The sequence below is a fragment of the Orbicella franksi genome, chromosome 11 (genome assembly GCF_964199315.1).
Source record: "Orbicella franksi chromosome 11, jaOrbFran1.1, whole genome shotgun sequence".
Classification (NCBI taxonomy): Eukaryota; Metazoa; Cnidaria; class Anthozoa; order Scleractinia; family Merulinidae; genus Orbicella; species Orbicella franksi.
In genome coordinates, this window is record NC_138155.1 from 21,520,725 (window position 1) to 21,536,379 (window position 15,655).

Genomic DNA, 15,655 nt, shown 5'->3' on the forward strand with positions numbered 1-15,655 from the left:
GCCAAACGCCAGCTGTTTTTGGACATTAACGTTTATTTAGTGAAAAGTGCCACCTTGCAAATATTCACCAGTTTGTTTCATCAACCAATTAGTTACAACTGACAAGAGAACACTAGTTTTTCCAATGTAAAGCGGGACAAATTTCCTCTTACAAATCATTGAGAATCGATTTTAATGTTGCAAATCATAACAAGTTTATTTTTTTTAAGAATTGGCTCACGTTATCTCACAACGCGTACGGAAAACGCAGGTCTCTATGTTCTCTTGTCATCTAATGTAATAGTTTGTATACTAAACTCTCCTGTCTGGTTCATAGGATGTTACAATGTAGTTTCGATTCAGGATTAGCCGTTATACAGACCACAAAATCAAACATTTTGAACTTCCGTTGTTTCTTCTCGCGCCACGTTTTTTTACAAATATCAAAAATTAAATCGACAATTATAAAGTCCGGCGACGTTTTTACACTGCAATTGTCTTGCTTATGCAAAGTTGTTCTTGTATATTATCATCAAATTTTTTTTTTTTTTCATGCAACCTCTGTTATCGTCCTCGAGTCAAACAGCTTTTTCATTTGGCGAGAAAGAAAATTAGTTTTCTAAATTATCAACATTGTTTAAATCTTGATTTTTTGATTTCTTTCGCAAGTGCTAAATCATTCTGCCAGAAAACGAACGTCAGACAAAACTTTGTTCGAGATATTTTTTTCTCAATTAACAGTCGTATGGAAACATTCGTTTGGTTTACGTAATCTTTAGTCATGAATACTTCTGATTAAATTCTTATTTCTTTTTGCAATTTGTTGTTACCTCTTAGTCCAATGCAAGACTCGAAGGAAAGAAATTATTGATACTACTGTTTAAAATGATTTTTTGGAATATACAGCAATCTGCATTTTGAATTGTCTTCTCGCTTTTTTTGCAGCGAACAAAAGACAGTTGATTTTTCTCCAATTGTCTTGCTCAATCAAAGCCATTTTGTTTATTGTTGTTAACAAGTTTGGCATCTCTTGCCTCAAACAAACAAGAAAAAGAACTTGTTACTTTTTTAGAATGAAAAGTCTCGTGAAAATTTTTTGTTTTTATCAGCTTTCATAAGCTTGTTTTTTTACAAAAGACAGTTGCGGCCCGGATTGTCTCGCTGGCACAAAATTATTGTGTGTCGTCTTAAATTGGTGTTTACTTCTGCTCAGAACACAAGAAAATCAAGGAAAGCAATTTATTATCAGCCTCGTGAAAATGTTAATATTTTTTATTAGTTTTTTGAACAAGAGAGCTTCGTTTATCTAACAATACATGAATGCATTGAGACCTGATTTAACCGTTTATCACAATTTAAATAACTGTGGCAAAAAGTCTTTGGACAATTGTTTTCCAAAATTAATTCAAGACAAAGTTGTTCAAGATAGGAAAAATGAACGAAAAAGATTTCACAGCGACTTTTCTTCTTTTTTTTTTTTCATTTATCTTTGTTGTGGTCTGTATAAGTATGATTCGGTTAAGTTTTGCATGTCAATTGATTAGCAAAGGTTCGTGTGAAGGGGAGGAGCTGAACTCGGAGTAGCGCTTGTTTTCCTTGGACCAGACACTGCGTTTTGTTTAATATTTACATCTACATTAGAGGAAGATCTTTTTCTCCCGACATTCGATGAAGCACAGGACAAACCAATACAAATTGTATCAAGTAAAACCGAGTTTTAAATTTTGAAATATATTGTTAAGAATAAGACTGAACGCTGTTAGAGAGAAATTTCAAAACGAGGAGCTAAGCAATTAAATTGTTATTGTGCGGCTAAAACAAAAGTTAAATTGCTCCAGAGTATTTTGAAACCTTGTCTTTTCTTAGGTCAGGTAATTTATATATTGGATTGTTTTTTCTTCGTTTTCTCGTTCAATGTTAGCAACACTAACTTAATTGTCACAAGATTTAACAAAGAATATGGAGCCAATGAATTAAATTGTTATACTGTGTCTAAATTAGGAGATGAATTTGCTCCAAAAAAGTTTTAGACTTTGATAAGCTCATGTATTTCAGTTGTCGGATTGACTTTGATTCGTTTTTCTCGTTTAGTTTTGACGCCTTTGTCTAATCACAAGATTGAATGAAAAACTTGGAGCCAAGCAATTTAATTGTTATATTCTTTGGCTAAAACAGCAGTTGAAATTGCTCCGGAAAAATTTTAAAACCTTAAGTTACGGGTTTTTCTATCTCTTGTCGTTAAAAGTCTACACTAGTATGTCAAAACGTTAATAAACGGACTTGAACTAAACCAATTAAATTGTTTTATTCTTTGGCCAAATTAACAGTTGAGTTTGCTCCAGACATTTTTAGTTTGACTTTGCTTAGACCACATTGATTGAAGTGTCTCTTTTTTTTTAATTTGTCCTGTGCCACAAATGATTATTGTCGGGGGAAAAAGTCTTTTATCGGAGGCAACATGGCAGGTTATACGAATTTTTAAAATCGAAGGCCGATTGGAAATATTGCCTGATTAAACAGGTGAAGTTTCGCGGCATCACTACCGATTTCATCATGGTGGAAAAGGTTATGGCGCCGTGAAACTTCATTTGTTTCGTTTTGGTTTTTGGTAAAGAGAAAATTTAGAAACTGGGTCAACTTTTCATCACTTGCCATGTTGCTTCACTATATAGTTGACATGAAAACAATATCTCGAGCACAAAAAGTTGAAAGATCAACTTTTCGGAGAGGAAATTCGGTTCAAACTTTGATTTGGAAAGGAAGTTTTAAACTTAAATATCGTGTCCGTTTTTAAGAGTCGAGGACCCAATTGGCGTTTTACTTTCAATTTTTTTGCACGAGACATAGTTTGCATGTTTTTTGGCGGGAAAATTTCAAGGGTAGCCATTTTGAATTTTTTGCCCAAAATGTTGCGAGGGGAAACGCTGTGCAAATTTTTTCCAATTTTCCCGCCAAAAGTCTTAGTATATAGAGGGAACATTTTTTCGTCACACCTTTTTTATTTATTAATTGATTTTTCATTAACTAATTAACTTATAATCAAAGAGTATTTGAAGTGAATAAAGTTAATTGAAACACAAAACACTTGTTTTTATTTATTGTTTAAAACATTTATTGAAGATAATAAGAAATTACAAAGAAGTAAAGGTTGACTTTATAGACTCTTATTCATTGCAATATTAATGTAATAAAGAGAACAGACACATGAACTGAATACAATTTATTGAAACTTATTACTATTTTTTTTTTAAAAAAACAATTAGCGCATGCGTATTTTGGGCGCCGTATTTTTTCTAAGTCTTTTGGTGGGAAAATTAAAAATTTTCAAACAGATGTTAACAAGAAGTAATTTTTTTTAAAAAAATTGGCGCATGCGTATTTTGGGCGCCGTATTTTTTCTAAGTCTTTTGGCGGGAAAATTAAAAATTTTCGAACAGACGTTAACAAGAAGTAATTTTAATTTTAAAAAAATTGGAGCATGCGTAGTTTAAGCGCCCGTATTTTTTCTAAGTCTTTTGGCGGGAAAATAAGAATTGTTTAAACCGAAGGTAATGACAAAACCACCGTCACGAAAAATTGGTGTAAAACTAAATGACCAATTCGAAGGTAATTTTAACTCAAATGGCACAATAATTTTGTTTTACTGGGCTGATCGATATCCTTAACTTGAAAATACCACAAACTCTGAGCGAGTGCTTCTCGACCCACAAGAAACTCGGGTGCAATTTTTTTTTTATCGAATGATATCTTGAAAAAAATCTAGTTAACTTTGTTTTTCTACCTCTGTTAACTTTTGCTTCGATATCTGTATTTCTTGCTTGATTTTTGCTTGATCCTATTTCATTCTGGGTCTCTGAGGCACCCAGAGACCTGAAACAAGAAGAAAAATAATCAGCAAATGCAATCATAAATTCTTTATAGTAAACAGTTTCCTATAATCATATCAGATTTTTTACTTTCCCCGGCTTCCAGGGAAAATTAAAATATTCGAGGCGATGTTATCTGCAAGCATTTTAAACGAAAATTATTAACATTAAATCACCCAAAAATTCTGAAGCTAATTCTAGCCCAAAGTAATAAGTTCACAAACTTCAACGCCACATGTCGCTGACATCGCTAAACTAATCAGGATACATTCAACACTCGAATGCATTAAGGCCTGCTTCTTCTTTCACTTATTGTTTACACTAAGGAACAGTGCAAAATAAATGTACAAAAAGTTGTAAGTTAAATTCCTAATTTCATTTGCTTTAACCAGCGGAAATCAAATAAATTCTGTTGAACGTTTTGACTGCCAGTTTAAATGTAACTTTGATAGTTTATCAGATGCATGAGAGATTGCCGTTCACACATTCTACAAAATAAGTGTGATCAACTTTGAATAAAAGTCATTGTGGACTTTTGGTTGTTTTGGTAAAGTCGGTTTGACTGAATTTCTACTGATACAGAATTTTTATCCACAGACACAAGCCATGGATGTATTTTTGTATATATTATACACCCGCAGAATCAGTTAAATTTCGTCGCTGACACATAACAAGTACCTTATAAAGCTCAAACCACCCGGTTAAAGATAAACTGTTTTTTGTTCAAACACGACGTGACAGTCGTCACGCAATGTGCGTTACAGTTTTAGCTTTGCCTTCTTCAAAGCGTTTGGTTATAACTTTGTCCTGTAGTAAACAGCCTTATATAAAATCCAAAAACTAATCGACCTAAATACAATGAGTACCGCCTTACTCTCCTTTAAGATATAAGCTTCGTCGAAAATAGGAAATAATTAAAAAACAACTCTCTCAGATCAATGAATACGGCTTTCCAGCGAAATAAAAATTCAAACTAATCGTGATCTTATTTAGCACGTGACCTCGAATGAATTATTGCTATTGTTTCGTGTGAATGATATAAACAAAGTGCTGACGTCACGTGAAAACGATCTAAAAAGCTTGAACAAAGCAGTTAAATGTTAAAACACCGCGTTAAAGTTTTAACTTTGCCTTCTTCCAAGCCTTTGTTTATAACTTTGTTTTGTAGTAAGAAACCTGATTCAAAATCCAAACACTAATCGAACAAAAACAGTGAGTACGGCCTTACTCTGCAGGTACAGTTTCGTTTATGATATAAGCTTCGTCGAAAATAGGAAATAATTAAAAAATTTCTCTCTCAGATTAATACATACGGCTTTCCAGCGAAATAAAAATTCAAACTAATCGTGATCTTATTTAACACGTGGCCTCGAATGAATTATTGTTGTTGTTTCGTGTAAATGATGTAATGATTTTGCAAGTCTAAACAAATTTGTGTTTTGTAGCGTGAATATTCAGTGCTCTGTTCGAGCCAAACTCTGACATAACAACAAAGAAAATATATGTCACCTTGTAAAGGGCAAACCATCGGTAGAATTTGCAAAACATCAATAAATTAATAGCTCTTGAGGATTACACATCAAAAATCACGTGATTTAGAATGTGGCCGAGGAGGCACGGGTCTGGTCACCGACCACTCTCGGTTACAGGTCGCGCGGTTAAAAATTATGTATCAGTCATTTCTGGTATTTCAGAAAATTTCCGTTAAATAAATATAACGAACATCGAATCAGACCTTAATTTGCGATCCAGTCGTAATATGGGGTCAAATTACAACTGAAAAATCCCTTTCTCTTTTGTTCCTAGTGATATTACTTCGCAAAAAGTGTGTAGTCACAGTGCAGTATTAAGACAACAAACAAACCCCATTTATATTCCTGATATAAACCATTCAGTAATTTTGAAAAAACATATGATATTTTTTAATATCTACCTCTGATCTGATGGCTTATTGTTTTCGCCTCCATTTTCTCTTTCAGTCTTTTGTGTTTCTTCCATTCTTTCTTGGTTTTCTCCTTTGTCTCAAATCCTGCATTAATCGTAAACACAACCATGAATAAATACAATCACAATTAATTCTCAAATTAGCTACATGTCGCATGCGGAGGTTAATTTGCAGTTAAAACGATAGTACTCTGTTGTATAAGCATGCAAGTATTAAACCGAAATTAGAAAAAAATTCGTATAAAAATTGTCATTATTTATGGAAAAATGAACAAAAAATAAATACAGTTTATCTTAATTTTACAGCAATTTCTGACAAATTCTGAAGACTCCGAACATTCCCGTAAATTTGTCTAAATGGCCGAAGATTTAAAAATTTCACGGTTATATAATAAAGACCAAAACAATTAACTTTAATTGATCGTTAGAGGAAGAAAACTTGTTTAACCCTCGGACGAACAAAGGGTGAGGGGGATGCTTCCCTTCCATAAGGTTTTGTCAAGATTTTTTAAAATTTTGAAATAATAATTTTCCCTAAGGGGCTGAAACTTTCAGTAGCTGTTCATTTTCATCCTCCACGAAAATTTTGATATGTCAGTTGTGTGTCCATTATTTTTCACGCTGCCATGGCAACCACAAATTTTGTGTAGGTCTGGCCAAAAATCAATTTTTCACATAATTTTGTATTTTTCAGTTTTCTTCATCAAATTACAGAAATTCAAGAATTTTATGTTCCATAGGCATCTTGGTTTAATTTCCGTTATTCTTGACTTCTTGAGGAAGTAGTGAAATCCAAGATGGCAGATACAAGATGGCGGGTCAAATGACGTCATTTGACGTCATATAACGTCATCACCAGCAAAAATGGTATCATCTTGTAGAGCGAGCTCTGGGCTATCTAATCAATGTAAATAAATTTTGCTGTTCCTTAACGAAAGGAAAACCCACGGGAGGGGGTTCCGTCTAACCCTCCCCCCTTATACCACGGTGGAGGTACGTATCAAAAGGGTTAAAAAAGTGAAAAGTTTTGTGCCTCGCATAAATTTATCGCTATTCAACCACACCGATGAAAACTCCTAGTAATTCGTTAGCAAAACTCTTCTCGGCTTTGTTTTACCATCTAGATTTTATCGTGTAAAACCAAAATTCAAAACAAAAAACAAAAAAATGTTCATAATCTGCCTATGTTATTTTGGATCATCTCTATTCAAATAATACAGTGAAACGAACCAAACATCACACCGTTTCTAATAAAGACGGTCTGAATACAGTAAAAAGACGACTCGCCAACTGTCCCTTTCTCAATCCGGCCCCAGCTCTCCTCGAAAATTTAAAAGAGAAAAGACTTCAGCATTCCAAAAACTAAGAAGCAGCCTACATTTTAACTGATTACCAACAAAACTCCCCAGCACTTACCATAATCTGCCCTTTATATTCCCCTATCCAGATCTTTAAAAAATCATGAAAAACAATTATTATGAGTCTTACCTCTTGATGTTTTTTCGTTCTTTCTTCTGACCCCCTCTTCTTTCTTTACCAGTCTCTCTTGCTTCCTGTTTTCTTTCTCGGCTGTCCCCGAAATTTTTAACATACTCATGATCCTGCATAAAAAAAGATACATCAGTAAATGTTGTGATACTTAAATGCTCACCAGTAAGCTAGCAAAGTAGTTTTCAGATATTTTTTGGCCTAGTGATTAGCGCGCTGGACTCCGAAGATTTTGGAAATTGTCAGAGGTTAGGACAAAAGTGCGCAAAGTTGTTCTGCCTACAGCGTTTGGATTTAAAGTAATTTATCAAACACGAGAGACAGTGTTTCATCGGGATTTCCAAACACCGAGAAGAGAGATGAAAATACGACGCACAGCGGAGTGTTTCTGAAGAAATTCGAGGTGTTTGGATGGCGGATGAAACACTGTCTCGAGTGTTTGATAGATCTTCTCAATCGAAACAAAAAGTAAGAAATAAACGGGAAGTAAAATCGTCAAAATCTATGCTAATTAAGAAGAGGTATCCAAAACTCCTTCGCGGTTGTGATTTTCTTTGCTTTTACTTGACGAACTATTAAGGAATTTGAGAAGAATAATGTTAAAATCTGAAAATCAGAGTTAGCGTTTTTCGATCCTTTTTTAACACTTTAGCCATCGGTAATCCTTCTTTCATCTCAATGTTTTTAACCTGTCTTTCTTCGTTTGTTTTTTTTTTTTCCGTATCGTGCATTAACTACTTACGAAAAAAAAAGTTAACTTCAGTGGTATCGAGCGACCGACCGACTGACAGACAGACGAATGGCTGAACTCATCCTTGTTTACCATATCATATCATTGAGGTTCTATAACCTTTTGGGTGTACTTAATCCACAACTAAATGAGATGAAAGTAATCAACTTACCTCTTAATCTCAAGTTACTCTTCTTTCCTGTCCTTTCTTTCCTTGCTTTGCCATTCATTGCTTGACATTTGACCGCAGGGAAATAGAAGAAACAAACATGTTTAAAAGAGTGAAATATTTTATACCTCATATAAATTAGACGTTATTTATCTACGCGGGCAAAATATACTTGTAAAACGTCAATAAAAAGCAGTTAAGATTTTTTGACTGTCTGGATTTTATTATGTGAAACGAATTTTTAAAACAAGAAAACAAAAAAGACCAACCCCATTCAAATTACAAAGTGAAACGAATAAGGCACCACATTTTTTCTAAAAACACGGTGTGGATACAATTAAAACACAACTGATCAGTTGTGCCTCTCTCCATCCCCTCCCCCACCCCCAAATTTGAAAACATAAGAAATTGACTTGACTTGGCCTCAGCATCGGCATTCCAACAACTAAGAAGCAGCCTACATTTTAACTGGTAGCCAACACTTGTTATTGTCTGCCTTTCATATCCCCCTATCCAGATCTTTAAGTTATCTTTATGAAAAACAATAATTAGGCTTCTTACCGCTCGATGGTATTCTTTTCTTTTCGTTCCTTCTTGCGACCTCTTTTTCTCTGCCAGTCTCTCTTTCCATTTTCTTTTCTTTCTCTGTTGCTGCCGATATCGTAACCACACCAAGCATCCTGCACGAAAACAAAAAAACGATACATCAATGAATGTAGTGGTACTTAAAATACTTACAGTAAGCTAGCAATGCAGTTCTCAGATGTTTCTTAGGAGATGCGGTGGCCTAGTGGTTAGCGAAGATTGCGGACTTCGAAAATTTCGGAAATTGCCAGAGGTTATGACAAAACTGCGCAAACTTGTTTTGACTTCAGAGTTTGGATTTTAAGAATAATTATAAAATCTGAAAGTGGGATTTAGCGTTTTGTAATTTTTTTCTTTCATGTTCCTTTTATCTTTCTTTCAACCTATCTTTCCTCTTCTGTTTTAGCAACCCGTCATCCTTCTTTTATCTCTGTTTTTTGAAGCTTCCTTTTTCTCCTCTTGTTGCTCCCTTATCATGCATAAACTACGTACGAAACAACAGTAACCGAAGTAGTGCCGACCGACCGACAGACAGTCGGACAGACGAACGAACGAATGACGAATGGTTGGATAGATTCATACATACATAAACTTATTCTTTCCTTCCTTCCTTTCTTTTTTTGTTTTGCCATTCAGTGCTTGAAATTTGCCTGGAGGGAAAGAAGTATTGTGTAAATACAAGAAAAGTAGCATGCTGTTTAACAAAAAGAAAACAATCTGCCGTAAGAGAAAACAGCTTGTGCTTGAGAACTATTATTTAATGATTTCAAATTCTATGCGTCACTACACGTAACTATATGCGTCACTCCGTCTTTTCACACTGCAAGAATTGTATTCTAATTATAATATTATCACCCAAATAGAATGTAAACAGTGTTTCACAATTAACAAAACTGACCTGTAGTTATGCTATCATCGTACTGTCTGTGTGTCCATGTCAATCACAACAGCTTTTCTCCAGGTGCCTGTGACTTAGTGAGTGGTTTGCCTAATTGAGAAAATAAACAAGACGGTTACAGAAGCGAACATTTACTAATATTTTAACAGCGATACTGCCAATCTCCCCCCAAGAATTTGACGAGAAAAAGGACAGAGTATTGTCCCCTCCCCGCTTAACCTAAGATTGTCCTAAACTGCAAAAATAGCTGTAGCTCGGGTGTACAACTATTTTTGCAGTTTAGGACAAGCGGGGCGCGAAATAGAACATTAGCAGATACCGTACGTTCAGTTAACAAGACCCTTTTACGGAAATAAGACCCCCGCTTAACTTGTAGAGCCAAAAAGCCTTCCGATTGCAACAAGAACAACCACTGACACCATCCGCCGCTCAAAAAAAAGTCCATATGCGCAGCACTAAAGAACGATATCCGTAGTAATTTCCGACCTCTGACACGGGCGTACAAGAATTGAGGCGGAGTGCCACCCATTTGAGGTTTTTTCAGAATTCTGAAAATAATATTTAATTTTTAATATTTTATATCTCTCAGATGTTTCATTATGTCACTTGACGTTGCCATAGCAACTACACTATCACATGCAGGTTGAGACAAATTGCGTGTTTTAATGGAATTGTTTGTTATTTCTAGTTTTCTTGGTCAGCTTTGCAGATGAGATTTTTTTTTTACAATGTGGATTAATTTGCCATCAATTTACCTGACATTGAAACTCGAGATCCAAGAGGCCTAACCACCCCCCACCCCCCGACCTTGTACAAAGTTGGGGATGTTAGTTTGATTGTTCATACGTTAAGGAAACTTTTAATGTTTACCTCACAGCGGTAAAGCTTATTTGCATTTTACCATCCAATATTCTTTGCACCTAAAACTTCTTCATAAAACATTTTGAAGCACAGAATTCCTTCCCATCGGAAGCGCCAACATCGAAAATTCCTTCACACGGAACCAAAGTAACTCCAGAAATGAGAGTTTGTTATCGGGAATTTCAAGGTTTCTCAACTATTCATGCTCACAAACATTAAGGCTCAAGAAATCATTTACTGCAGAATCTGTTCTAGAAAGCTAAGAAGAGTTTTTTTCACGCGCGCCATGCTCAAACCTATCACCCATGATCCCTTGCAAGCATAAAATTGTCTGTTTGTTGGCCACTGGCGAAGACTAATTTAAATTTTCTACAACTTAAATTCTGTGTAAAATAGATTGTGTTACACCAACATAAGTATCAAAGGCAGTTATAAATGTCATAAATAGAAAGTTTGGCTAATTACCTCTCAAGAAGACCCTTCCAAAATGGAGAAAGAAATCCGCAACTTCTTCGATGTTGACTGCTCGCTAATTGCGGCCATCGTTTGAAAACAAAGTTCTTGTAAATCAAAGCTCCACACTGTCTTGTGCTCCTTGTACAATAAGACATCTACCATGACCATTTCTGACTGCAGCGTTATCGACTTGCAGGTTCCTTTGCCGCAGAAGAACCATAGAACGACGCTAAAATTAGCTTCGTTCGCCATCTCTTTCCTCGTGTGGTGGCAAAGTCGTAACTTGAATATTAATTTGACGAATGTATCTGCAATTCTAATGAATTTTCTTTTGTTCTCAAATGCCCTTTTTATTTTTAAATGGAACTTGACACAACCATGTGTTAACCTCCCCATTAACCGTGGATAAAAAGTCTTAAAGCGAAGATAGTTGGGGTTTAGTTACGTTATTCGTTATTACTACTGCAATAAAAACTGTGAAAATCTTAGGTGTAATCTTCATCCTCAACCCCTGAATTTGATCTTCCTTTGGAGAGGGGAAGGGGAGGGGAGGGGGGGGGGGTTGGCTGCGGCAACATGGCGGACGTTCAGGCTGGGTCTTGCCATTGGAAAAGTCAGTAAAATCTGGACGCAGGTTAAGTCGGTTTAATCCAGTTTAAGTAAAATTCTTGGGATTTTGCATCCAGGGGACGATTATACCAAATTCCTCAGGTTAAGTCTTACTTATTCCTAAATAGGTTTGAAAATCCCTCGTATTATTTGTTGGAGAGCATTTGGAAGAATGCGAAAAAATTTGCGGAAACGCCAGCCTGCGGCTCGTTTACCCACTGCATCTCTCGTTTCTCAAAAGAAACACGGAAAATGTTTTCTGTTTAATACTCTAGGATAAAAACTAAATAACACGAGACAGAGGTTGTTTACCATTTACATGGAGAAACCGGTTCTTCAACGCTTTCTGTTTGTGCAAATGGTAAGGAAAATGCCTGATGGTAAATTCCGTCCGGATTAGCCATTTACTATTCAATCAAAAACCTCCAAAAGTTTAGCCTGATTATAATTCCAAGATGGCGGTAAAGAATTGCTAATCGCAAGCACATTTTGCCACTGGGATATTTCGGTGGGAAATTTTGGACAACCTTTCAAGACGTGCCTTTTATTTCTAAAATTTTCCGGTCGGTCGAGCTTAAATTGTCTTCCCATTTACATTCTGACCGAATTTTCCGGAATTTGGGGGGAAATGGTAAACAACCAGAGTTTCAACCAGAGTTAACGCACACTCTCGCTGGTAGGCTCAATTTCCACCGCTCTTTCGAGTCCAGTCTGATTAAACAGTCGTTTTGAATAAGGCATATTGCTGGTTTGGAAAGGATTCGAAAATGTGTCAACCCCAGCTGAAAGCGTGATAATACAGATTGGACTGTACCCTTTTGTTGGTTAAAACAGCTTTTATCTGCTTCTAAGTCAGATTATTTTTCTAGCTTGTATGGTGTAGAAATGCGTACCCGCCGATATGATGTTGGGGTTAGCCCTGCAGGTTGCCTCGTCCTAGCCGGGGTAGTGGTGGCGGAGGGGGGTCTGGGTAGAAATACACCTAGCCGGCCTGATGGGCCACTAGGTTCGCTAAAACGTTGGCTTACGGAAATATGCTCTCCGTCCCACAGAGTGATATCTAACGTTTTTGGACGTTCGCATGTCTACGTCACTCAGGGATCGACAGTGTGATGTAGTTAATTGTAATCAATAGTTCAGTAGCTCTGGAAACTCATGCAGTTCCTGCCATCATTAGTTTGTAAGGTGTGTTCTGTATTTCCTCCTTTTGGACAGCAGGTATACACTTTTTTCTCCAACACCCGTTGGTTTGATTTTGATATTGATGGGAAATGCATCATAACCCGAAGGGAGATTAGACCTTTTTACAGTTGTCTGCTCAGTGACCTGGCCTCTGAATGGCAGCGAGGCTGGAGGTGAGCTTGTTTTGATAAAGACCTCACTGATTTTGTTGTGTAAATCAAGTTGTTCCAATGCTAGGTTGCATTAAATGAGGAAAGCTAAGAGGTTTGTATCAGAGCGAGATCACCTCCAACCTCGCTTGCATTCATAGGCCAGGTAACCAAGCACACAACTGTAAAATGGCTTATTCTAGGTCAGGCACACGATATTTTCAAACTGAAGTTTCAGGGTCATCAATACACAAAGTCCGGCCATTTTAGTACAGGTACTAATGATTAGTTGCATTACACGTCTCAATCATAATTGCTGATCGATCAAAGTTTTCCAGAGTAATTTTTGCCACCGTGTACCGATGGGAAAGACAATGAATCTGTACCGCAAGTCGCCCCCAACTACATATATATAAAATATCTGTAGACAAAGTTACCTTCTAGTTTTAAGTCTTTATTCAAGCTGTTGTATAGAGTGTTTTACAAGAATTACTTAATGATAATGTGTGCAGATCAACACACCTCTTCAGACTCTACTGCCCCTCAACCCATAGGTTATTTCGGGTAGCCAGCACCCCTATCATGTTTGCTTTCATATAAAACCATTGTAAATTCTTCTTCCCTTTTAACTCTAGGGTGAAATAAAATTTTTTTGTTCTAGTTGCTGCTGTAGATCCCTCTCACGTGGTTAAGTTGTTATGTGTTTTTCTTCTGCACATTAAAAACCGTTACGAAAAATAGCGATTTTAGCTTAAATAACACCCTATAAAGAGGTATTCCTTTGTTTAAGAAAAAGCAGTTAACATTACTCGTTACTGAATTACAGCAAAATGGTTAATAAGTCTTAATATCAGAAACAAAGCACTTTAATGTGCGACAAACGAGTAACAGCATACTCGTACCAATAAGAACATCATGATGAAACAAGTCAGATACAGATGGTATTATTAAATAACAACGTGCAAATACTGGAAACTATATGAAATATTCCCCTGAGTAATCCTGAATTGTGTGGCCATGAGAAATAATTACACCCGCTTTCAGTGTTACGTGCATAGGCCACATCTTTCGACATGCCATCTTTCGACCTGCTATGTAACCTGGCCTACTTAAAAAATGTAAGTACAACGGACTTCTTTACCGTCGAACTCGAATTGTAATGATGAAAGATTGATTTATTGCATCGAATGATAAGTATTTTTATTTTATACGAAGAAGAGTTAGGATGTTTGTCTGTTCGAGCAAATAGACTTTAAACTTTGGACTTCAAGAAAATATAACCCTTGAGAAGATATCTGTGCACGCCTTCTGCAAGCCACATACACACTTAATGTTCCAGTACTCATAAGCGTACACATACATTTGAAATTTCGTAGTATTAGAATAGATGTTAAACTGTTCAAGTCAAAATCACCACACAACGTTTCAATTTAGAAAACATGCTTTTCATCGTCAACGTTAAAGACGTTTACGACTTTGTAATCTTGAATACTGAAACTCAAACGTTGTGTCTTGCTTTTGTAATGTTTATCATATGTTTAAATATAAAATTAATATTAAGACCTCTCAACAAAAAACTCTGTACTGAGTGACTTGTTTTTGGTCTGCGCTTTATTGACAACGGTTTTTATTTCCTTCTTAGTTATGAGTCTCGGCTCTTTTTAAGAGACGCCAATACTGAAAAATGGGGATATCACTTGGACGATGATATAATAAAACAAGCATGGCGTAAAAAGGTCAATTCTATTTGTGCAAGAATCTTGTCCGAAAAAAAAATTGATACCTAATAAGGTGCAACGGTCGTGTTGGTCATATTGTGTTGGTCAAGTTCAAGTCTGATTAATAATAGTAATTGGACCGAGTGGAGTACAATTCAGGGAGTAATCGCGCGAGTAATTTCAAAATCGGACGAGCGAGAAGCGCGAGGCCGATTTGAAATTACTAGCATGATTACTCCCTGAATTGTACGACACGAGGTCCAATTGCTAATTAATCGTATCTATTACAAAATTTGGAGTTAAAATGTCTTTTGAGAACTTCTTTTGAGTGAAAACGTCTGTAACGCTTTTCATAAGTTTGGAAAACTGTAGGAAACAGTGCGAAGGAAACCATTAAAGCGCGCGTAATTGACGTGCAAATCACGTGGGTATCCAATTACACGATTACGTGACAAATAAGCTCGCGGAGAACCAATCACGATCGACAATTTTGTTATAGATACGATTACTACTACACTAGGCAGCCTCTGTAAATACGAAATTCACTTTTACCATTATCAACAGAATAAGGCAAGTTTTCACCCGCAGTGCCAGAAAAGAAGTAGAAAGAACCCTGCTACCAGTCAAGTCCACTTTGGTTGTGAAATCCAACGGCGCATTTGCGTTTCACGTTAGCGAGAACATTTAGGACGTCTTTCAACAGATCGATTGTAAGCTCGGCACCTTCAATAACAGTTCCTGCAGCAACTGAAATTAAATAAGCAAATTAGTAGGATCTTAACAAGACCTTTGTACGGTTTGCATCAATCGAAATCTTGTTAAAAACTTTCCCAAAAGTGGTACCGATCCAGGGAAGCATACTAAAGACTTGAATAAAAGCAAAATTAAGACTTGTTAAAATTCTTGTTACACGTAAGCCCACATAGCGTTATCCAGTGGTTAAGTGTGAAGAAAAAAAACCACGCTATCCACTTAATAGTGCTAATTTATTCGGAGGATAGCGTTATCTCTCTGTCGAACG

The 15,655-nt window shown here is 36.2% G+C and overlaps 1 protein-coding gene and 1 long non-coding RNA gene across 4 annotated transcripts in view; both read right to left on the bottom strand.

The window, feature by feature from the left end:
• Nucleotides 1-5,778: 5,778 nt before the first annotated feature.
• On the bottom strand, nt 5,779-8,905 carry LOC145502039 (uncharacterized). 3 transcript variants are annotated; one of them, XR_014051284.1, is made up of 4 exons: nt 8,738-8,905; nt 8,180-8,220; nt 7,278-7,390; nt 5,779-5,874 (listed from the first exon to the last, which is right to left on the bottom strand). It is a non-coding gene; the product is annotated as an uncharacterized LOC145502039 (long non-coding RNA). The 3 variants fall into 3 exon arrangements; XR_014051286.1 differs by having other exon boundaries at nt 8,180-8,224; XR_014051285.1 differs by lacking the exon at nt 5,779-5,874 and having other exon boundaries at nt 6,798-7,390.
• A 6,345-nt stretch (nt 8,906-15,250) lies between these two features.
• The window catches only part of LOC145503003 (DELTA-actitoxin-Aeq1a-like), a 2,027-nt gene continuing 1,622 nt past the window's right edge, over nt 15,251-15,655 (bottom strand). The window contains exon 3 of the mRNA XM_081482425.1: nt 15,251-15,381. Within this exon, the coding sequence (XP_081338551.1) occupies nt 15,251-15,381 (131 nt within the window). The remainder of the gene's footprint in view (nt 15,382-15,655) is intronic.